This window comes from Cololabis saira, chromosome 16 (genome assembly GCF_033807715.1).
Source record: "Cololabis saira isolate AMF1-May2022 chromosome 16, fColSai1.1, whole genome shotgun sequence".
In the NCBI taxonomy this organism is placed as follows: domain Eukaryota; kingdom Metazoa; phylum Chordata; class Actinopteri; order Beloniformes; family Belonidae; genus Cololabis; species Cololabis saira.
In genome coordinates this window covers 5,468,541-5,492,107 of record NC_084602.1, presented here as the reverse complement: position 1 = coordinate 5,492,107, position 23,567 = coordinate 5,468,541, and the positions used below count along the sequence as shown (strand labels likewise).

The 23,567-nt window shown below is 39.7% G+C and overlaps 3 protein-coding genes across 3 annotated transcripts; 1 reads left to right on the top strand and 2 right to left on the bottom strand.

Moving 5' to 3' along the window:
• Nucleotides 1-4,167: 4,167 nt before the first annotated feature.
• On the bottom strand, nucleotides 4,168-9,693 carry LOC133462830 (uncharacterized). Its single transcript, XM_061744280.1, has 13 exons — nucleotides 9,682-9,693; nucleotides 9,313-9,582; nucleotides 8,622-8,874; nucleotides 8,169-8,500; nucleotides 7,948-8,032; nucleotides 7,722-7,856; nucleotides 7,468-7,625; nucleotides 7,236-7,344; nucleotides 6,716-6,959; nucleotides 6,444-6,600; nucleotides 4,516-4,652; nucleotides 4,298-4,382; nucleotides 4,168-4,185 (listed from the first exon to the last, which is right to left on the bottom strand). The coding sequence occupies exons 1-13, from the start codon at nucleotides 9,691-9,693 to the stop codon at nucleotides 4,168-4,170; spliced, it is 1,995 nt and encodes a 664-aa protein (XP_061600264.1).
• Nucleotides 9,694-12,019: 2,326 nt separating this feature from the next.
• Nucleotides 12,020-15,971, top strand: LOC133462829 (dr1-associated corepressor). Its single transcript, XM_061744279.1, has 6 exons — nucleotides 12,020-12,137; nucleotides 12,485-12,557; nucleotides 13,692-13,785; nucleotides 14,535-14,651; nucleotides 15,486-15,585; nucleotides 15,942-15,971. The coding sequence occupies exons 1-6, from the start codon at nucleotides 12,096-12,098 to the stop codon at nucleotides 15,969-15,971; spliced, it is 456 nt and encodes a 151-aa protein (XP_061600263.1). The 5' UTR covers nucleotides 12,020-12,095.
• A 723-nt stretch (nucleotides 15,972-16,694) lies between these two features.
• On the bottom strand, nucleotides 16,695-23,455 carry ahsa1a (AHA1, activator of heat shock protein ATPase homolog 1a). Its single transcript, XM_061743798.1, has 9 exons — nucleotides 23,241-23,455; nucleotides 21,429-21,619; nucleotides 21,176-21,258; nucleotides 20,976-21,093; nucleotides 19,493-19,584; nucleotides 18,902-19,030; nucleotides 18,651-18,752; nucleotides 18,494-18,545; nucleotides 16,695-17,542 (listed from the first exon to the last, which is right to left on the bottom strand). Exons 1-9 carry the CDS (start codon nucleotides 23,318-23,320, stop codon nucleotides 17,370-17,372), a joined length of 1,020 nt encoding a protein of 339 aa, XP_061599782.1. The 5' UTR covers nucleotides 23,321-23,455; the 3' UTR covers nucleotides 16,695-17,369.
• Between the last annotated feature and the right edge of the window lie 112 nt (nucleotides 23,456-23,567).

Below are 23,567 nucleotides of genomic sequence, written 5' to 3'. Positions count from 1 at the left end.
CACACTGCAGGCCACCGATTGGTCGGGGGGTTGGAGTCAGACATCCGAGTCAGGAGGAGGAAATCAGCGAAAGAGCGACTGATGGCGGCTTCTTGTTCATTTTATTCGACAGGCAATGGCAGCGCAAAAGTCTGTTTGGTGATCCAACGCTGAGGGTCAGATGTTCATAAACCTGGTGGCTGAGGAGAGAATTAAAAAGGGATCTAGACGGAGATAAGGAACGACCAGATCCACCAGGAGCTCTGTCTCTTCATAGCTGCTCACGGCTCCAGCTGACTTTTCAGCAGCACCGAGACAAACTAAAAAAAATTGAAAAGCGTCACCGCTTGAAGCTTCTTTCACTCTCATTTTTTAAATTGATATGGAACACAAGCCACAGACCCAGCAGCACATCTATCATCTCCTCCATGTTCTACATCTTTAGTGTTGTTGTCTTATTCGTTTAGATACACAATCAAATTCGTCACAGCAGCTTCACTCCAACCTCCTACTTCTACTCCAGGTGCTGTATTTAATTGTTATGGAAAAAAAACTTGGCAAAGTTGAGTCGAGCCGAGCTGAGATGAGTAGAGCCGAGTAGGTACTGGTGTAAAAACGCCATTAGTAGAAAACCCCTAAAAAGCAGTTAGATCCCACTCACTCAGTTATAAGTCTGCAAGTGCGTCATAATATCTTGATTTATTGAAAAATAGCATCTTATTCTTCAAAAGATTACTAGGAACAAGAAAGTAATAATGGTAATAATAATTTATTATTATCATCATTATTATTATATGATGCATTATACTGTGAACATTAAAAATATGCATCTTTAATAGAGTTTATGCAGGATCAGGAGCGCCGGTGGGAACAGGACAAGTCCCGGTTCCTGGCTGAGAAAGTAAAGACAGAAACAGACTTGAATGCAGAGGTAGCGGAGATTCAGAAGGTCCTGGGGAATAAGCAGCTGCTGTGGTACGTAGAAAAGGCTTTCCACCTACAAACCATATCCACCATGAAGAAGACTCTGGTGGAGAAGGAGGTGGAGAGGGAAACATCCACCAAGGAGAGGATGGACAGAATAAAGAATCTGGAAGAGCAGGTAGAGACGGAGAAAAGAGAGAAAACTAAAAAGAAATCTCTCTGGGCAAGATTCCTCCAGCTCTTTAAATAACCTCCTTCCCTCACAAAACCTCCCTCCCTCCAACATTGTCCTTCCACACCTTCCCCCTACTCCTTTTTCCTTCACCCACTCTAACTTCAGAACCTCCACCTTTCCCACGTGCAGAAGCAAGATCATGGTTTGTTTGGGTTTTCTCCGGGTGCTCCGGTTAAAAAAAACTTTGAGTTTGAGTGTGTTGACCTCTTAAAGACTGTCAATACACATGAAATATATTGTGTTATTACCATTTTAATTTGAATAAAACAAAAATACAAAGTCTATCCCTCCTACAAACTCATCTTTTCACCGTTTGGGGAAGTAAAACAATCTATTTTCCTCACAGACATCAGCAAACGTCTGGTCAAACCTCAGAAATGATCACTGCAAGTACAACAAACATTTGCAGCTGAAATTTTGTCTTGTTTTGTCCTTAGAACGCAAACACTGAAGTATATCTCATTTGTTTTATATGTTGTGCTTACTTTCTAGAACTGTGTTTCCGGTTGTTTTGGCAATTTGTCAAAGTTTTATTACAATGATGCAAATCTCAGAAGATGTGTTCCTGTTTCTGAACGTTAACAATTATTTAACAAGAACTTACTTTCAAATATACAGTTGGAATATTTAACCACCTCCCGTTTGAGTCAATATCACAGAACTCTGACTGATTGTGGGCAGAGCCTAAACATTCTCTGTTGCATTCAACAAAACGTTGATGTCACGCAGAACTTGTCGCTAGGGGCGGAGCCTAACTCATGTCTTTATGACATCAATCACCCTTGAAGACCATTCACATCTCTTCATTTCACTGACTAGGTAAGTACTAGCCAACTTCTCTCTGTTATTTTAGTCATTAGACTTAAATAACACACATATTAGTCTGGTAATCAGAAAACAACTAAACTAACAACTAAATTAAAAGAAAAGACCAACCGTTTCACCATGAAAAATCGTAGACAAAGAGGAAAAACAAACAAAAATGTCACCACCATGACCAGTAATCTCAGTGTTACCGACAACGTCAGGTCATCTGTGGTTGTTAACGGCCCCCAGCAAAGCAGGGAAAAAATAGCTTTGAAAAAGAAAGATGATTTTAACAACTTCCCTCCTGGAGAAGATCATTTTACTGTAAAACAGAGTCACCAGCCGGAGCCACAGACACTCCCAAATCAGACAAACGATCCCCAGAGAACGCACCGATGCTGGCCACGACTGTCCGGCCAAAGGTCTCAGCCTCCAAAATGCCCACCGTGCTGACAAAAACACACACAGCAGAAACCAAGAAAACTCCTCCTGCAGCGCCGTGCCACAACCTGAGCGGATCCCTCCGACGCCAGCCACAGTATCTGAACTTCCTGTTGAAGCTCCAGACATGAAATCTGCTGAAGAAAATGCTCTGGACACAGATACAAATCCCCAGGCTGCTGAAAGAAACACCTCTGCTGGCTCCGAGAACATTAACCTCACCCAAGAAACCCCGACATCAGAGTACGAGCTGCATGAACCCTCGGGTGAAGAGGACAAGAAGATCTCCGAGCTTCAGCAGCAACAAGCAGCCTTACATCGTGTCCTAACTGCATGCGACGCGAGCGAGCGTCAGCGACAAAAACAATTCCATTGCTTTATTTTTTATTGCACTGTCCAAACTGGTTGCGAGCGGCGCAGCGCGACGCGGCGCGCCGTTTTGAGCTGGATTTTTAATCATAGGCCATTGAGTGCATGGAGTCGCCTGATGCCATGTATCTGCAAAAGAGAGACCTGGGTTTAGTTATATGGTCTTTGCTTTTGAATAATAATGTTCTTTCCTTTTCTTAACAGATCCTGAGCAATGCAGGAACAAGTGGAATTCTCTGCGTGACAGTGTATGCAGCGGTGGAAGAAGTATTACAATCTTTTACTCAAGTAAAAGTAGCAATACCACAGTCTAACAATACAGTATTTGTCTATTTTCAGTTCTAAAAGCAGCCTTGACCAGGGAGATGTAGTGAGGACAGAGGTGGAGGAGGAGGAGGACGGAGGAGGAGAACGGTCTGGAGACGTGGAAGATGAAGATGAGGATGAGAGGAGGGTAGATATGGAAAGTGAGGAGAGAGCAGACCGTGAGAGGGAGAGGGAGGTGAGAGGAAATGGAAGGGAGGAGAGACAGGTGAGAGAGCAGAGAGATGAGAGAGAGAGGGCCCACTTCTACAGCTCAAAAAGAAGGAGGCGATCAAACCCACCACAGACACCCTCTGCCGAACACCTGGTTGACATTTTGAAGACACCTGTTCAACATGATGATCCAGATGAAATGTTTTTGTTGAGTTTACTGCCAGAGTTCAAAGCAGTAAGAAGCAACAAGGGCCAGCTTAAAATACAACTGTTGAACACAATTTTAAATTGGGACAGCAACCAGGTTTTTCACCCTCCCACCCAAGCGTGCCACCCCATCCCACCCCACCACAGCCCTTACTATTTCAACAACAACCCAAACAACACCTGTAGCAGGGCGAGTGCTACCGGGGCCGACCGAAGGATGGAGAGACACGGCTGTTTCGTGCAGAACCCTTTATTTCTCACTCATCACCGCCAACATGTGCACAAGCATACCCGCAGCTCCTCCGAACCCCTTTGCTGCTGTCCAGCTCTGCCTTATAAAGGCAGGCAGGGTGGAGAGCGGCAGCCACTCAGGTGGATGGGACACAGGTGCGTGTCCCGTCAACCTCTCCACCCTGCCACAACACCCCTTATGAATAATAAGCCTCTTTGATTTTGTTATTGATTTTTGTTATTATTACGGTTATTAACTCCTGTATCATATTCTGTATTCTTCTTATTTGTTCCTGTCTCTTAATATGATAAATGAATCCTTTATCAGTCCCTCAGTGGGATAAATGTATTTATGATCTATTATTATATATGTATTATATAAGCTATATATAAGCTAATGTATCTATTATTAACAATTTGATTGATCAGTTTAAATGCCATGGTTTACTAGATGCATTGAATAAATAAAAACTAATACTTATTATCTAAAGCTTGTGTCAAGTCCCGGTTCCTGGCTGAGAAAGTAAAGACAGAAACAGACATGAATGCAGAGGTAGTGGAGAATTAGAAGGTCCTGGGGAATAAGCAGCTGCTGTGGTACGTAGAAAAGGCTTTCCACCTACAAACCATATCCACCATGAAGAAGACTCTGGGGCAGAAGGAGGAGGAGAGGGAAACATCCACCAAGGAGAGGATGGACAGAATAAAGAATCTGGAAGAGCAGGTAGAGACGGAGAAAACAGAGAAAACTAAAAAGAAATCTCTCTGGGCAAGATTCCTCCAGCTCTTTAAATAACCTCCTTCCCTCACAAAACCTCCCTCCCTCCATCATCGTCCTTCCACACCTTCCCCCTACTCCTTTTTCCTTCACCCACCCTAACTTCAGAACCTCCACCTTTCCCACGTGCAGAAGCAAGATCGTGGTTCGTTTGGCTTTTCTCCGGGTGCTCCGGTTAAAAAGAGTGTGCTGACCTCTTAAAGACTGTCAATACACATGAAAGATATTGTGTTATTACCATTTTAATTTGAATAAAACAAAAATACAAAGTCTATCCCTCCTACAAACTCACCTTTTCACCGTTTGGGGAAGTAAAACAATCTATTTTCCTCACAGTCATCAGCAGACGTCTGGTCAAACCTCAGAAATGATCACTGCAAGTACAACAAACATTTGCAGCTGAAATTTTGTCTTGTTTTGTCCTTAAATAAAACACAAACACTGAAGTATGTCTCATTTGTTTTATATGTTGTGCTTACTTTCTAGAACTGTGTCTCCAGTTGTTTTGGCGATTTGTCAAAGTTTTATTACAATGATGCAAATCTCAGAAGATGTGTTCCTGTTTCTGAACGTTAACAATTATTTAACAAGAACTTACTTTCAAATATACAGTTGGAATATTTAATCACCTCCCGTTTGGTCAAACCTCAGAAATGATCACTGCAAGTACAACAAACATTTGCAGCTGAAATTTTGTCTTATTTTGTCCTTAAAACACAAACACTGAAGTATGTCTCATTTGTTGTTGTACTGTGTTTCCGGTTGTTTTGTTTCACTTTAGTTTCAAAGTTAAACTAAAGTCAAAATAAACATTATTTATGTTTTAAAAAATCTGCAACGATAGAAATAATCTTATTTATTTACTTCCACCTCTAATGTTTATCTTTAGGAAAATAAGAAAGAAATAATATTTTAAAATATTATGTGTACACAAATTATATATTTTTTTAAATGTATATAATTAATCGTAGTTTGTTGCACCTTTATCATAACTTGCAGAAGTATAATTTGACATTTCTTTACATTTCTGAGTTTAGGGATGCAATAAAATATTTGCATAGTTTAAAAAAACAACCTTTATCTAAAGCAAGTAATATACAATACTTAACACAAGACGAATGGACAAATAAAATGGACAAACATGGAATACAAACATACACCAGACGTAATTGTAAAAAAAACCCGAAAAAAACAGTATGGTGCAAAGAAGTCAAAAATAATATATATATATATATATATATATATATATATCAGGGCTCTCAAGTTTCATGAAAAGTTTGGAGTGAGATTACATCTATTAGGGCTGGTGCGACTTGAAATTCTGTGCGTTTTGGCCGCAGCGGCCCCTCGGCCCAATCTAGACTCCCAATTATTTTTGCTACTTAAAAACCAGTTCAAGTTTACATACTGTTTTATAATTGACCAGCATAAATAAAAATTAAAAGAATGGGTTAATCCAATAAGACAAATCCAGCTAAATAAAATAAATTGTTTTATTAATACATTTAAGAAAAAAACCAACAACAAATGGATAATAAGTAAGACACTTTTCACAACAGCAGTGCTCAACATTTTTTTTGTGTGTGTGTGTGTGTGTGTGTGTGTGTATTTCAGCTTATGAATGGTGTTGTGTGTTGTAAGTGTTTGCAGCAGATTTTGATGCCTTGATGACAGAGCTAGGGGGCTCCCATTTAAAGCACTGTGGCTCAAGGCCAGCCATTTTCACAGTCATAATGGATGAGAGCGTTCCATCCAGGGCCAAACTGTTTCTTGTTTTGGTTTTGTTCAGTCCCACCATGGAGAACACTCTCTCCGCATCTGCATTTGAGTGTGAAAGCACTAACACCAGTTTGGCAATCTCAGACAGCCGTCCAAATCTGCTCAAACCAGTCACCTTTGAAAAAATGTACCAAGGAGGCCTTATTACACTCATATTTGCATTTATAAAGTTGATAAAGTAAATGTGTATGTCAGATGGTGCAGAATATTTCTTACCCTGTTCTTCAGTGATGACATGTTCCCCCAGAAAGCCTCAGTGTCAAACGTGGCTGGGTCTTGGGGCATAGGGATGTCCATCAGTTGATAGTCCAGGAACTCCTCACTGAGCTGATCATGCTCTTGGGGTCCGTGGAATGGAAGCAGTTCAGGAAACCTAAAGAACACAATGTGTACTGAATTGATAAAGCTACAGTAGGAGAAACAACAAGGTTTGTTTTTCAGATGTGATCATCAAACTTCACAATCTATTCAAAATGTGAAACCCTTACCTTTCAACAAAGTACAGAGCATCTTCCACTCCACACTCTGTCCTCTGCTGGACATCAACAAACTTAGCATGTTTGAGCAGGGTCTCTCTCAGGGGTAGCTTATTCATGGCGTACTCCACAGCCCTTAACAGAAATGCCAGCGCAGCCTGCTGGAACCTCTCCACTTGCTGTGGTGTAATGTCTCCCGCATCAAGGAGCCTGTTGAGCGTAGCTCGAGTAATGAATCCAATGTTCAGCTTTTCTCCTACCAGAGAGATAGAGTAAACAAGAGACTTTACCCTTAGGAACAGGTAAGTTCACAATAATAGTTGTTTTCTATATGTTTCCTTAACAGAGTTCATTAGCAACAAAGAACAACCACAACTGCTAATCTGCATAACCCTCGTAAATGTATATCCCATGACATCAAGGACATCAGTCTCATATAACTGAATGAGCAGTCCTCTCACAAACAGTCTATTTGTGGTCAGTGGGTGGACATTGTATGTGTATCTGCCTATGAGAAACTTGGGAATATTACCTGGCAGTTGGTTTGATGGGTCCTTGTATTGGATTTCATGAACATCTTGGTTCTGCAGTGCTGCAAGCTTCAGAAACTTTGCACACAACTTGCGGATGAACTTTGTCATCTACAAAGTTGTAATTCAGAAAAGATTTTCAAATGACATTTGAACAATATGTATGAGCAAATGAAAAAATGACCAAGTACAGCACATTATTTGCAGAAGCATAGCTCAACCCTTCCATTTTACCTCTTCATGTAGAAGGAAGATTGAGGACTTCTCTCTCTGGAGTAGGAGGTTTAAGGTGGAGAAGGCTGGCAATGTTGCCTGGTAGAAGAGGAGGTACACCTCTGTTAGCGGGTTAGAAAATGCATCCACCAGCCTTCTAAACCTTGGTTGTTTCTCATCTGTAAATACAAAAGTATAGGTTGTGCATACCAAATATGTTTTCATTTCAGTCTTGTAGTAATCTTGCATTTATGTCAGTGAAATATGCAGCTTACTTAATGACTTGAAGTAGCTGGTGAGTGGCTCATACTGCTGCAGAAGGCGAGTCAAACATCTCTCCAGGCTCAGCCAACGAATGGAAATGTGTTGAAGTATTTCCATGTACTCGCTTCCATGGAACTCACAGAATTCTGTGACAAGAATGTAACATCCTACATTTCAGTCTAATTAAAGTCTTCTTCATGTCATTTGTACTACACTGGTGCTGTTTAAATCACAAACCTGACAGGTAACCCTTACGGTTGGTGCTACCCTTAAACCAGTATCCAACATCCACAGCCAGATCCTCTGGATCAAATCCAGTCACCTGCAATACATGATGTTTTATAATGACATTAGATTCAATCACATCACAGATTCATTACACCACAGCTTAACAAACTATTTAACCTGGGATTAGGCTCAACTGATAGGTCACTGAAAGCATAGATGATCAAACTTACTTCCAAAAATCTCAGTCCAGCTTCTTTGGCGGTATTGTGGATAATGTGGCAGGGGCACCCATGGATGTATGTGTTGGCATTTTCATTCAGAATCCTGGATGCAATGGAATTTCTTGCTCCTGTATTCACAGGTGCGTTGTCAATTGATAAGCTAACACAATTTCCCCAAGGTATGGCGTGTTTCTGTAAGACCTCGTTCATTTTTTGGAAGATTACTTCCGCTGTGCCACAGCTACGCCCACTTGTTGTGCACATATCCAAAAATCTATGGACAACTTTTCCAGAATCACTGTCAAAAACTCGCACAGTGAGCGGGTTCATCTTCTCTTGTCCTGCAATGATGAGTTACATGTTTTACAAGATTACACACCACACTAAAATGTTCTGTGAAGAAATAGGTACTGGAAAGTGTGGAAAACAAGCAAATGTATACAATGGCTATCAAAACAATACCTGTATCATTTGACCCATCAGTGATCAAGGTGAATGGATTGTCCCTCATCTTCATGACCAATTTGTTCTTAAAATGAGGTGCCACTGCTTCATTTATTATGCACGTTGTTTTCGTGCTGGCACATTTGAAATTTTGTGCTGTGGTGGAATCTCTGAAGCACTCCTTTAATAATGGGCTGAAATGGTCAGAGACAGCAAATGGCACATTATGCTGCACCATTGCCACAGCCACTTTTACTTCAGCTCTCCTTGTCTGCAACAGAAAGGGATGAATTTAAGCACCAAATCATATAAACATTCCATGCAGTATTAAGTGTTTTGTTACTTTTTTATTATTAATATAACCTACAATGTTACGAAAAATGCAAACGAACGTTATCACAAGCTTTTTACTTTTCATATGTACCTTGGCCTCTTGTGCTGTTATGCCACACACAGAAGCTGGGGCAAAAAAAGTAGTAATGCCGCTTGTGGACTGGATAGCCTGCTCTTTAGCCTGATGTCCTTTGCTTTTAATATGTCTGTGCACGTCTGTTACACCTTGATGGGCACAGGAGTTTTCCTGTCTGCAGACAGAGCACCAGTAGTAGGAGCTGGTGGTGCCTACGGTGATGAATGGCCATTTTGCTGACCATTCACTTTTAAAAGTGCACCTATAGGTGGCAGCTCCACTTAATGGCCGCTTTTTCACCGTTTCTGCTGTCTCCTCTGCTGTCTCCTCCGCCGTCTCCTTCATTCTCTCCTCCACCATCTCCTCCACCATCTCCTCCACTGTCTCCTCAACTGTCTTCTCCACTCTCTCCTCCTCTGTAGTCTCCGCTGTCACTATCTCCCCTACAGTCTCCCTTTCCGTCTTCTCCATTGTCTCTTCCACCATCTCCTCTGACCTGGCAACCTTTTTAGGGGGCTGAATCTTTGCTGCCCAGAATGACCGAATGCTCTTTTGCTTCTTCCCTGACATCTTTGAAATAGACAAAGGCAAACAGTAAAAAATAGGCACACTTTCTGTTCATCGTTTACTCTTTACTCTTCAGACTAAAACTATAATCCAGTGGCGGACCGTCAGGGCCATCTAGACCTTCTCTGAAGGCCTAACTATTATCAAAATAATGAAAAAATATGGTGTCTTTAATAATACTTTAGTTTACCTATTGTTAGACTTATCTGAGTTTATACATATTGCCGGCTTGCATTAGAACAAGTATAAGCACCTTATTTACTTAACATTTAGTTGACTGTGTGGCTGTAGCTTAATCCACAGACATGTAGCTCTGTTTCCTTATGGTTTGTGGAGAAAGCACTGGCTTAGAATAGGGGAGAGCTGCTCTCCAAGCTCAAATAATGTTATACACAATTGTGGGCTATTTGGGTAGACAAACTCACATATGAGGATTGGAAGAATACATGATTACTTTTTTCTAGGGCTGTCAAGCGATGAATTTTTCTTTAATCGTGATTAATGGCTGAATTTCAGTAATTAATCACATATTTGCATGTATAAAATTCTATTATTTTGCATTTCACAACAGTTTTTAAGACCATATTAACAATGTAAAGCAACTCCTACCAGTGTATGTTGATTGGGAATCAAATGAATGCAAAGAAAGTTACTTTATGAACTCAACTTTTGGATTTATTTCAAATAGAACACACATAAATTGTGGTTTATTTGGTAGTGTGACTCATTTTAATTTGATTTGCATCATTAGGTTTCCATACAAAACAGGTGCACTAGCTTCCCCTATTCTTTTTTTGGTCAATAAACAAAGCATCAGTGAAGGCCAGACTACAAAACCGCCGCTGAATTAATAAAACCAACATTAGGAGACCCAATAAGTGAAGACTTACAGTTTGCCAATGACTAACTTAGTGAATGATAATAAATGAAGTAGTTACCTACCGTATACCTTGCTTTGCTTTTCCAACTCGTCTGCAACCTGTGCGTGCACGCGCATCCACGGAACGAGCACGCAGCGGGAAAAAAAAACTGCCCAGCAACAAGACATACTATTTTCTGATTGGCTGGTAGGTCGCTGACGCGGGACCGCTGTAAACTCAGCGGAGAAATCCTCCTCCGCCCCGCCCGTTCAGTATTAATTTCTGTGCGCTCGACTTTATCACCTCTCAGCGTGAGAAATGTCAGGTGTGGCGTGTGAGCGTGTGAACTGGTTGAAATGCGTGTGTCTCACGCTCAATGCGTGAGACTTGAGAGCTTTGATATATATATATATATATATATATATATATATATAAAAGGAAATTCCTGGTAATTCATTTCCTTGCTCAATAAAAAGCTGATTGATCTGTACAATGCCATTCCTAAACCAACTGTCAAAAAATAAGGGGTTTCTTTTGCTTTTCTTTTCTTTTGCTTATAAATGAGAGACCAGGCCGATCAATATTATAGTTGCAAAGTAGAAGAAACTTCAGTTCAGATCACCCAAATAAGAAAATATATATATATATATATATATATATATATATATATATATATATATATATATATATAAATAAATATATATATATATATATATAAATATATATATATATATATATATATATATATATATATATATATATATATATATATATATATATATATATATATATATATATATATATTCCAAACAGAAGTAGGTTCTTTTAAATAATGTTTAATCCAATTAACCTTGAATGAAGTTTAGACTAAGGATCTGAGAGGAGCTGGAAATGTGGAAATGTGAAATTTTTAAACGTAGACTAAAAACTCATCCCTTTGGTCTGGCTTTTATGTAGCATCAAATTTTATAGTGTTTAACATTTTTTAAAGGTATTAGAGGTAACTTTATTTATCTATATCTTGTAATGGAGCCTATCCCAGCTCATTTTCAGGTGAAAGGCAGGTCACCAGTCCATTGCAGGGCCACATATAAACACACAACGTTGCACACTGTGCATGTTTTTGGACTGTGGGAGGAAGCCGGAGTAACCGGAGGGAACCCATGCAAGCACGGGAAGAACATGCAAACTCCACACAGAAAGGCCCCACCGGGCCTATATTGTATGTCAGTGTTCATTAGTCTCACAGTTTTTATTTTTGTTTTTATTATGCTTATTTTTGAGTCAAAATGTCAAAGCACTTTGTATTTCAGGTACCTGGATGAAAAGTGCTATACAAATAAAATTTGATTGATTGATTGATTGATTGATTGAAGGTCAAGGAAATTCAGGCCACTAACTTATAGTTATTCATTGGGACTTGTTTAATATAATGAATTTGTAATTCCAAATAAAGTTATAAAGCAATTGATCAATCTCTTTGATATTCCAGAGGTTTTTATTACGAATACATGGGTATCGTGACGTCACTGTTGGGGTCAGACGGGGTCCGTTTTTTTTTCTTTTTTCATCTTTTTCAGGTGAAAGTAAACAAATGGATCCCACGGTGATTTGCGGTAAAAACATTCAAAATATGAGCCAAATAAAGCAAAGAAAATGCCTGGAAAGAAAAGAAAATATAACGTACGGTTCCCTCCTGTGAGTATAAACTTGAGTTCAGTGAGAAATAAAACTTTTAAAACTCATATCAAGCGAGCTAAACGGCTAACTCGGTTAGCACACGAGCTCATGGTGCGTTCAGGAAGCTCGGAAAATCTGGTACCTCTTCTCCGCCCGACAAAATGTTGCGACGGTAAAGATGTATTTATTTATTTATTTATTTTACTCTTATTTTGAACAAAGTATTAACTAGTTTTGGTGAAAAAAATGAACGTCTTTATTTGGTTGCTAGTTCAGGTGAACTGAATAAAGTCTTAATAAAATCAGTTGAAAGAGGGAGTCAAACGTTGGCTACAGGCTCCACCTAAAAATGTTATTGTTTACAGAGTCGCATCAAAAAGATTATGCAGAAGGACCCGGAGGTGGGAAGGATGGCGATGTCTGTTCCTGTGATCATCTGTATCCTTTACATGTTGTCATACGTGTAACAAGTAAATGTGCCATAGTGGTAGTGTTGGTTCTCTTTAATTTCCGACTGTCCGCGAACAGCATCTTTTTCCCAGCATCATGATGAGCATCATGGGAGTTGTAGTTCATTTTTCCGCCCCGGTTTTTTTTCTTCCCCCCCAATGTGTTTTTCTTTTACACTTACCTATCTAATAAGGTAAAAGGCGTTTGTTTTTGTTGGCCTTTCTCCAGATTATTGGCATTTATAAATGGTTTAAATTTACATTCAATTAATTAATTTAGGTCTGGTATATTTTGACAGAAGATATAAAATCACAGCATACATAATTATTTTCCTCTGTTTAAATTATTTATATATATATATATATATATATATATATATATATATATATATATATATATATATATATATATATATATATATATACACACACACAGGACTGTCTCAGAAAATTAGAATATTGTGTTAAAGTTCTTTATTTTCTGTAATGCAATTAAAAAAACAAAAATGTCATACATTCTGGATTCATTACAAATCAACTGAAATATTGCAAGCCTTTTATTATTTTAATATTGCTGATTATGGCTTACAGTTTAAGATTAAGATTCCCAGAATATTGTCAGCTTTTGAGATAGGATATTTGAGTTTTCTTAAGCTGTAAACCATGATCATCAATATTAAATAATTTTTTTTTGCATTACAGAAAATAAGGGACTTTATCACAATATTCAAATTTTCTGATCCAGTCCTGTATGTATGTATGTATGTATGTATGTATGTATGTATGTATGTATGTATGTATGTATGTATATTATATATATATATATATATATATATATATATATATTTTTTTTTTTTTTTTTTTAAATGGTGTACACTTCTTGGAAAAGTCCTTACAACCTGGTCATATGTGTTCCTGAATAACTTTAACAGTCACCTGATCACTTTGCAGTGAAGGTTTTATTAAAATAAAAAAGCATTAATCAACTATTCACTTCAGTAGATTTTCAAAGGATGCACAATCGGTTTTGTTTGGCACACATGTAATTTTATCCCGGATGTTTTTGAGATTCGTTAAAGCAAAATCCAGTGGTGCTGTGAATTCCTCATCTGCAGATGATCAGCTCGGGCTTTGGAGATGTTCCTGGTTTCTCTTCTCAGTAAAACCTGCCTGATAACTGAGTCAAAGCTCAGCGGCACGGTGTCCGTGAATCACATGTAAGTTGTTCCGCCGCCACACAACCGTTACAGCTGTTCTGAGATGAGATAATTTACCTTCTGTCTGCCAAACCAATCTACAACTTTGAGGCTGCTATTTAATGAACCATTGCAATTTTTATATTTTTAGTTTACACGAACACACAATGGGCTGATAAACTTTATTGGATAACTTAAAACCCTCAATAATGGAAAGACTTGACTTCATATCAAATATTTTCCAACTGCTTCCGACGGAAGCGTATTGCATTCCCTTGAGAAAAGAAAAATCTGCTCTGTTTTTCTGAATTAAAGTTTTAATTAAAAAAATGATTCTGCTCTTTTTCTAAATTAACGAGATAATTATCTCAGAATTCCGAGAAAAGTTTTAATGAAAAAAAAAAATCTGCTCTGTTTTTCTGAATTAACCAGATACCTCACAACTTGCAAGAAGCTGTCATTCACTTGAGAGCTGGATTTCATGGAAGCAAACATGTTCCTGTCCAGGTTAATCCAGTTTTATTTTGCTTTTGGTTTGAAACATTGGGAGATACTCTTGTCTGTTGAATGCTATACGCTTCCGTAGCTTCCTGTAACATGCCTTTGAAAATGAGTTACAATTGGAGATGGGACGCTCCAACCCAATCCCCAACTTTTCAGAACCTAAAAAATACTGGGGAATAAATACTTAATATTGATTGAAGTAATATAGATAATTAAATAAATAAATGTCATCATTTATATATATCTATGTATACTTTATTCTGTAGGAGGCAGTGCATAGAGTCAGAAAGGTTGTTCCACTTCCTCAAAGACATGGTGGAGGGAGCCACAGCTACGGCAGCCCAGAAGGACAACCAAGGCATGAGTATGTGGCCTTTATACAGGTAGATACTGGAATGTTAAATGTTACGTTGAGTGTTGGATGTCAAACACAGTTGTTTTCAGAGCGGCAGTTGCGTCTGTGCACCACGGGTAATGGTGCCGTTCCAGACTCGCTCCGAGACGACGTCACCGCTATGCTTTTTCTTCTTCTTTGGATCGAGCAGACTGCATGCTCAGTCATAGGGCTGTGTTGAAAAAATTGGTTTTCTGATTCTAAATCAATTCTCATATAAATTCCTAAAAATCGATTCATATGTCTAAAGATTGATTTTTTTTTTTCATCATTACATTACAACTTTTTTTATTTGTTTACGCCCAAAAAAGGAATGTTTTGTTGGACATGAGAATAACTAGTGCCATGTTTTTGCCTTTAAATATGTTTAAAGGTATGAAAACATTAAAGTTTTCAGTTATAATTGCATAAATTGTCTATATTTCAATACTTTATATACTGTCTTAGGGTTACATTTGCATAAAATGCTAAAAACCAAATTCTCAAAAATGAAAAACCGAAATAGACCGAAAATGGAAAAAATTAAAACGGAATGTGTGAAAAAATAAAACCAATTTCATCCGTCTCTGTTTGCTGCCCTGGATCTGTTTGGTAATTCTGCCCCACACGATGTTTCTGAAAGAAGTTCTATCAGCATTCTGGGATGTGATTGGTCCTTACAGCATCATTAGCTGCCAATACTTGCTGTTGAATCTCAATATAATACTAGTATCAATATGTTGCATAACTACACAGTCATATAATCCATGCAACAGCTCAAAAAACACTAACCCAAATCAATATCTGATCGAATCCAGCTGGTTGATGGCTCTCTCTTTCAAAGGAACAAAATGCTGGACGCTCCTGTCAGAAAACCACCTGAGCCAGAAGAGACGGTGCCACAGAGGAGTCATAACCCACGTGAGAACGACTCAAGCTCCAGCGTATGTAACCTTTCACTAACAAGCCATTCATCAGATGACAGCAGCAGTTGTGGGGAGGATACAGGTGATCAGTTGTAGCAGCGCCCTCTAGAGGCTGCAATGCCAGTTACATCGCAGGAAAGAAAAGCTTTGCCTGAAAGTGAAGTGAACAGAACATTATGTAGCTCTTTCACTGCAGGGTTTAGAGAAAATTGCATCAGGCCACGTGAGCGAAACCAAACCACCACCAACTGTTCTTTGCTTCTTTGCCTCAGTTATTGGAAATTCATGAATGTAAACTCAGAAGTGTTGGGTTGGAGCAAGATGACATTCCTGCATGTTTGGACCAGTGACTCACTTTCCTCTCCCTCTTTCAGGAGTCGGAGCAGCTCTACATCTGCTTGTGAGCGGAAACGGCTGCCAACCTGCAGGAGGATATCATTTCCTCACTTCTCTTCTGCTCGTGTCTTTGAGCCGCGTTGCCGCCCGGCTGAGGAAATGAGTGATGTTTGCTGTTGAGAAATGACGACCGACATCAAAATCATACTGTTTTGGGAAATGTGGAGGAAGTTTTGTACAATGTCAGAGCTTTTTCAGCTAAAACACGTAGCTAATTAAGGTTTTTTTTTTCTTTCTTTTAGGTAAAAATGTCATCATTTAACCAGGCTCTGAACCTATTTGTTCACAGCAGAGAACTGTAGCTACGTAGGAAGTTTTTCTTTACTTTTACATGTATTGCACATTAAACAGCAAGTTTAGATTTGTTGGGCAACTTTTAGATTTTTATTTCTGCTCTCTTTACTTTGTGAAATGAATGAAGCCTGGAAACCTCCCTCTGTTGTTTTTGCCATCTTTGTGACGTTTTTGTCTGGTAAAGCACCAATCATGACTTGCAGCGTTCTTAAAAACCGAGTGCTTATTTTAAAAACAGCCTTTGTGGCTCGTTTCTTAGTGCTTGTAAATTAATTTTCCAAAGACACCACTGCAAACCACACCGTGCAGATACATCTGTTAAAACCTCGTCAGATGCGTGAAGTTAAATCAAATAAAAACTATCAAGCACTCGGAGGAATCTGTTTATTCCAAGAAACTAATATTTTTACATGGTGACAAGGTGAAGAATAAATAGATTTAGTCTGTTGTGAAAGCTTTTTACTTGATATTTACATTTCAAAGCCAAATACAGCAAAATGTCTCTTTTCAGTTGCGACGCGGATCACCTGCGAGCGGAGCCGACACGGTTCCGACGCCGACGTTTGGAGCAGAGCTCCGGTTTGAAGTGGGAGCCGAGTCGCGGCCCTGACGAGTGCCGGGCCCGGGACGCAGAACCCCGGAGCCCTGCGAGCTCGGACCAGCAGCAGACCCCCCGGCAGGTTTAATGACACATGCATCCCAGCTGAAAGCTTCTTCACTACAGTTACTCGGTAAAACAAGTAGAAAATAAACAATTATTCTCAAAGCAAGATTTTTTTTTTCCCCCCCAAAAAAAGAAAAAAGTTCAAACTCCTGCAATAATTACATATTTATAGAGGTGGAGGCCAGTTTTCATCAGTGGTTCAGCACTCTTTACTTTATTTAACCCATGTTAAAGCAAAGCCCAAAGGCACCGTCGCTCGCATCAACCGACCCAAATGTTGGAGAAAACTGATTTAAATACGTTTAGGAATTGAAACTTAAAACACAAAAACAGTGACCGCTTTGCTTCTCTTAGTTCCTCTTTCATCAACTTGTCCTATGAATTTATGTACGACTGGACGCTTCGTGGCTGAGACTGCAGGACAAAACAAGATTACAGTTCAGCATCTTCAGAATAGTCGTGCTCCGTAGCCAAAAGTCTGTTTGATGGCTTCAAAGTAGTATCGCTTCCAGCCTTCTTTAGTCTGCTCCTCCTCGCTGTCGGGGACGCCCCGGCACTCCACCTTCAGCTCCGTCTCGTTGCTCCGGTCCATTAGGGTCAGTGTTATCGTTGCGTAATGCTCTGTGATGCAGAAAAAAAAACGGTTTAACTTTCCTGTGACGACCCCACAATGTAACCAGTACTCGAGTTGTAAAAAAAAAATAAAAATCAGGGGGGGTGGTGGATTTTATCATATGGGGACAGATAATTTGTGCTGATTACAAATAATATAATATATTACAAATAATAGCACTGACCAAAACACCTGCAGAAATACTGCAGGAATGACATAGCAGCAGTTAAATGCAGCCTTCTGTAAGCTTTAAATATCCACTGGGCTTACATCAAATACATCAAAACACAACAATAAAAAACAGTTTTATGAACTTTATCTTGTTGAACTGAATAAGTAAAATGGATCACTGCAAAAACTCAAAATCTTAATAAGAATATTTGTCTTATTTCTAGTTAAAATGTCTAATTTTAGTGTAAAAATCTCATTACACTTAAAACAAGACTCATCACTGGAAAAAACAACAATTTTCACCTGTTTCAAGTAGATTTTCACTTGAAATAAGTAGAAAAAACAAGATTTTTTTGCTTGTAATGAGAAGATAAATCTTGTCCCACTGGCAGATTTTCCTACTTATTTCGAGTGAAAATTTACTTGAAACAGGTGAAAATTGTCAAATAAGTTATGTTTCTGGTGATGACTCTAAATGTTGAAATAGCAGTAAAACCACATTCATTGATGAAATGACATAAGGGATGGAAAGGGGGGATGGCAGTTTTACAGGGGGGTGATTTGGACCGTTTTTATTTCAGGGGGGGGATGCCATCCCCCCTCATCCCCCCTCATCCCCGGTGAACTCGAGTACTGAACGTAACCAATGGGAAATGTGGGGTTCATTCATTCAGCATTTAAATGTAAATCAGTCCGTTTCCTTTCATTTGAATCACCAAATTAACTTCAAATTCACATTTAGATCAAACTAAGCTGTAACCACAGAGCCACGTTTAAACAACACCCACCACAGGGCCAGTTGTTACACCTCCACTTCATAACGATCTTCTCATCAGGTACCTGAAAGCAGAAAGAGGATTTATCATTAAAATTCACCTCTCTTAAATGTAAAGAAGAATTCAGAGCTGTTATTGTGTGACTGAAGGATAAAAACGGCCGTCTCACCAGCTCCGTGAATTCTCCAGAAACCTTCCCGTCTAGCATGCGAAACTTTCCTCCCCGCTCTCCTTCCACGACGGCGGGGCTGTGCATGAACGCCTGGACCATCTGCACGGCGACAAAACAGCAGCTTTCATCGGACGGCTAACGTTCAAAAACACTGCAACTGGACGGATGAAGCCCAACGACATGTTTTAAACCTGGTCGTGTGCGTACGGGAACCTGCGTCGTGAACTTTAGTTTTGTGGAAAACTCACGTCCTGGTTAACGAAGACTCTGTAGAGCTCCGGCGGGGAGGTGAGGAACGTGTCCCTCAGGGTGAATTTACAGGTGGGGATCTTCACTCCGGTGTTGGCCGGTGGAGCTGAGCTGCTTGAAGACGAGATCTGTTCCACAAAGCCACAGACGTCTCATTAGCAAAGACTCGGGGGAAGACCACCACAAAGACTTACAGGACTGTCTCAGAAAATTAGAATATTGTGATAAAGTTCTTTATTTTCTGTAATGCAATTAAAAAAACAAAAAATGTCATACATTCTGGATTCATTACAAATCAACTGAAATATTGCACGCCTTATATTATTTTAATATTTAATATTGCTGATTAAGATTCCCAGAATATTCTAATTTTTTGAGATAGGATATTTGAGTTTTCTTAAGCTGTAAACCATGATCAGCAATATTAAAATAATAAAAGGCTTGAAATATTTCAGTTGATTTGTAATGAATCAAGAATGTATGACATTTTTGTTTTTGTAATTGCATTACACAAAATCACAATATTCTAATTTTCTAAGACAGTCCTGTACTTTCCACATGGAAACCATCTTGGGAGCGTCAGCACCAACCTGGGTTTTATCACACTTGGCTTTGGACTGAGAATTAGACGAGGTCTTGGACACGCCGTTGGCCGTCGGCAGAATCATCCCCTGTGTGAATTCTGCAATAAAATTAAATAAAAAAAAATGGCTGGATGAGGCCAGGTTATACGTTATGTAAATATGGTAAATACTTGAGCACAAATCCATCTCCATCACTCTCATGGCTGAGAACTGTTACGACATAAATAATCTAATTCATTTTCAGCAATGTTGAAGATCATAGAAGAATCAAAACAGCACATTAATAAAATGTCTCTGGTATGTGAGTCCCTTATCTTGAATCTGTGCTGCACCTTTACCTCTGGTGGCTACAACTGCAGGAACATTACGGTGTTAAAACAACCGCAGCGCTGTTGTTACACGGTCGCGAGTGTAAACATTCACGAGAGACCAAAACAATGTAAACTGAGGGAGAAAAGTGGAGATCAAAGCCAGTCCTGGGGACCGTCGATCCATTTCAACATAAAATGCCATTTTAGGCCTCAGACTCAGAAATGTTATTATACTTGATGAGTGCAGCTTGGGTCATCTTAACTCTTATAGAAAGAACTGCTTGTACGAGCGGTTCTCCGCCCGGTACCTATCTTGTTATAAGTCTGTGCAGGTCGACAACAGATGCCGCACACAATACTGCCAATAGACACAAGTGTAATAGTTTATGACCTTTACTGCTAATAATCCTGTTATTTTCTCATAACTATATAAATAATAGTTGTATTGTGTTCATTATGTCTTCAGATCTAAGGTTTCTTTTTTCCAGACAAAGTTCCGACTTCTTACCTTCCATTCTGACAGTTTCGGCAGTACTCCCGCCGAAACTGTCAGAACGGAAGGTAAGAAGTCAGAACTTTGTCTGGAAAAAAGAAACCTTAGGATATATAAATACTGTTCTAATTCTATCCTTTTCTATTCTCTATATCCTTGTGTATCTAGGGGTGTCCCCGAAGCCGTTTTATGAGCTCTGGAGCTTCGGCAGAAGATTACAACTAATGTCTGAAGCTTGTGTGACGCAGACCCTCGCTGAAAGAGTGCGACACCCAAACAGGCAGGTCAACAACACATGTGGCCAAATGAGTGTTTGTCTCTCTCACAAACACACACACACACACAGTCTGGACAGCAGCATGAAAGCAGGAGCGAAGCATCACTGTAGGCCATGTGGCTCCCAGGAAGGGAGAACCCTCCAGACTGAAAACTAACCGATATCTGGTTATCAGTATTTGGATCCCCATTTGCATCTGCTGACAGTCGTTTGCATGTTAGCGCTATTCAGCATAGAAAGACTTAACAATACAGCAGCGGTCAGATCCATTTACATAGGTTAGAATGATCTGGGACCATCTGTAGGGACCTTACCCACACTATCACTTCCTATTAGCCACATTTCTGAATCTAAAAGCTTTTAAGCCATATAGCAGCAACAATAATAATAGCTCTACATATAACTTACCAGTTTTCAAGTAGTCGACATAACTTCCCAGCACTTGGCGGACTTTCTCTGCTCCTTCTGTTTTCATCAGTTTCATCAGTGGTGTCTCAGGCTCGTCTTTGTTCAGCATTACAGAAATCTAGAAACCGGTGACAGCGCAAACATCAGTACAAGGCTGCTGCAGTCAGAATAACGATATACAAGCTTGTTATCAAACTCACAGCAAGATCCTCCATGTCGTTTTCATCCGACAAGTTTGGGACTTCGACCGTTCCTTTGAATTCGATTCCTGTTTTCGACTTTCCTGGTTAACAAAAAGGAGAATAACGTCAGCAAAACGTTCTGCCCATCTTCTTTTCATCAGCTCCTATTTTCTTTAATAGCTCAGTTTGCTTTTTAATTTTAAAGTTTGGCCGGACAAGTGAAACAGCTCCCGAAAAGGCACAAGTGGCTCTGTTCCAACACCTTACATACCGGTCCAAGTGGCTTTCAGGTTCCATTCATAAAAGAAGATGAGTTTCCCTTTGCGGTTGTTAATCGAAGCCTCTCCTTCCAGCTTGCTGACTTCTGTCACCTCACACTTGCCGTCTTCGTTCTCCACGCTCAGGCCGAGAAGAAGGGCCTTGAGTTTCTCTGACGACCAGTTTGTTGCATCTCTTTCAGTCCTGTGCAATCCAGGAGAGACCACAGCTTAATGGGCATCCAATGAACATGAAGCATGGTGTACTGTAATCCTTTCTTTACCCTGTCAATCATCAATTATCATCAAAAGCAAATATCTGGATGACAATGGTCAGCTCAAAAGCAGCAATTACTTCTTTTGTGGGAGTTATTTATTTAATTGTGTGTGTCATTTGTTTTTGAGGTGGCCCAGGATGGCATGGGGCAACACTCAGGGCATTTCCAGATCTCTGCACGTAAAGTAGGAGGAACATTTCACCAGATTTACAGATAACACGACCTCATTTAAATCTGGACAGCCCGTTAAATTAGGCAGGAAAATGAATTATGTGCGTGACACCAAGGGGGTGACATTGGTAACCTAAGAAAAGCACTATCAATTACTCATTACGAGATGAGATTAACTATGAAAATAACATTACCAGGGTTCCTACACATTTTTCAAGGTCAAATTCAAGCACTTTTCAAGCAGTTTCAAGGGTCATTTTCAAAATCCTCAAACACCTTATCGCTGCGGTAAAATATTTACAGGAGTATACACATAATTCTTTTTTTCCGCTTTTTATCACAATTATATACATTCTATCAAGCTGTAAACATCTAGTTATGTTTCATCTTACTGATTTTATTTCTCCTTGTAATAACTAAACTACAGGACTGTCTCAGAAAATTAGAATATTGTGATAAAGTTCTTTATTTTCTGTAATGCAATTAAAAAAACAAAAATGTCATACATTCTGGATTCATTACAAATCAACTGAAATGTTGCAAGCCTTTTATTATTTTACTATTGCTGATTATGGCTTACAGTTCAAGATTCCCAGAATATTCTAATTTTTTGAGATAGGATATTTGAGTTTTCTTAAGCTGTAAACCATGATCAGCAATATTAAAATAATAAAAGCCTTGCAATATTTCAGTTGATTTGTAATGAATCCAGAATGTATGACATTTTTGCATTACAGAAAATAAAGGATTTTATCACAATATTCAAATTTTCTGAGACAGTCCTGTACAGTCTGATCCCAATTTTGTGAAAGACAAGAGTTATAATTTCAAGCACCTAAACTAAAATTCAAGCACTTTTCAGACCTTGAAAACACAACATTGAAATTCAAGCACTTTCATGGATTTCAAGCCCCCGTAGGAAGCCTGATTATTCATAATTAATTCATTTCTAATACATGTATCTTCTGCAACTCAGTTATGAAATACAGTGTGACAGAGGTGATGTCACGTGTCCTGCAGCGGGGTCCTTGTTTAGAGACTAGTAGTCAGTCATTACAGACATATTAAGGCTGATTTATGGTTCCGCGTCACACCGACGCAGACCCTACGCCGTCGGCTAAGGCGTTGATGTAACGCGGAACCATAAATCAGGCTTTAGTGATGCCTCGGCGTTGTTAGGGGTTACCAGCAGCGGGCACGCGGTTACACTACATCCGAAATAGCCTTATTCTGATCTGCTAAGGTGACTTTTCACAGTAATATTTGACACTTGCACTAGTGTTGAAAACAATACCAAAACAGCAACAGCTTGGTGTGAATGGAGCGGAGCGCCCATGCGCCTAGCCTGCGCGGCTAGCGCTGTCCCCGCAGCCTCACCAGTGCCAGTTGTTGACGTTCGTCGCATCCGCCCTCTCCTCCACGATCCAGCGAGGGTCTCCTTCTCCCCACTTGGCCATGTGTGCGGAGGGCAGGCGGACAGGTCGTGCAGAGCAGTGCTGGGAACCGGGGGAGCAGGGAGCCGCGCGGCACGATGCTGCTTCTAGAAACCTCCGCGGTGCCCGCGCTCACTCCGCCGGCCTCAACCTGCGGGGCCGGAACCCTCCACACGGACTCAATAGTTCCCCCCCCCTGCCCGGAAGGGATTCTCCGACGCGCACCGTCAACCCGCAAACCAGGAAGAGAGGCGAGATTTTGTGAAACAAA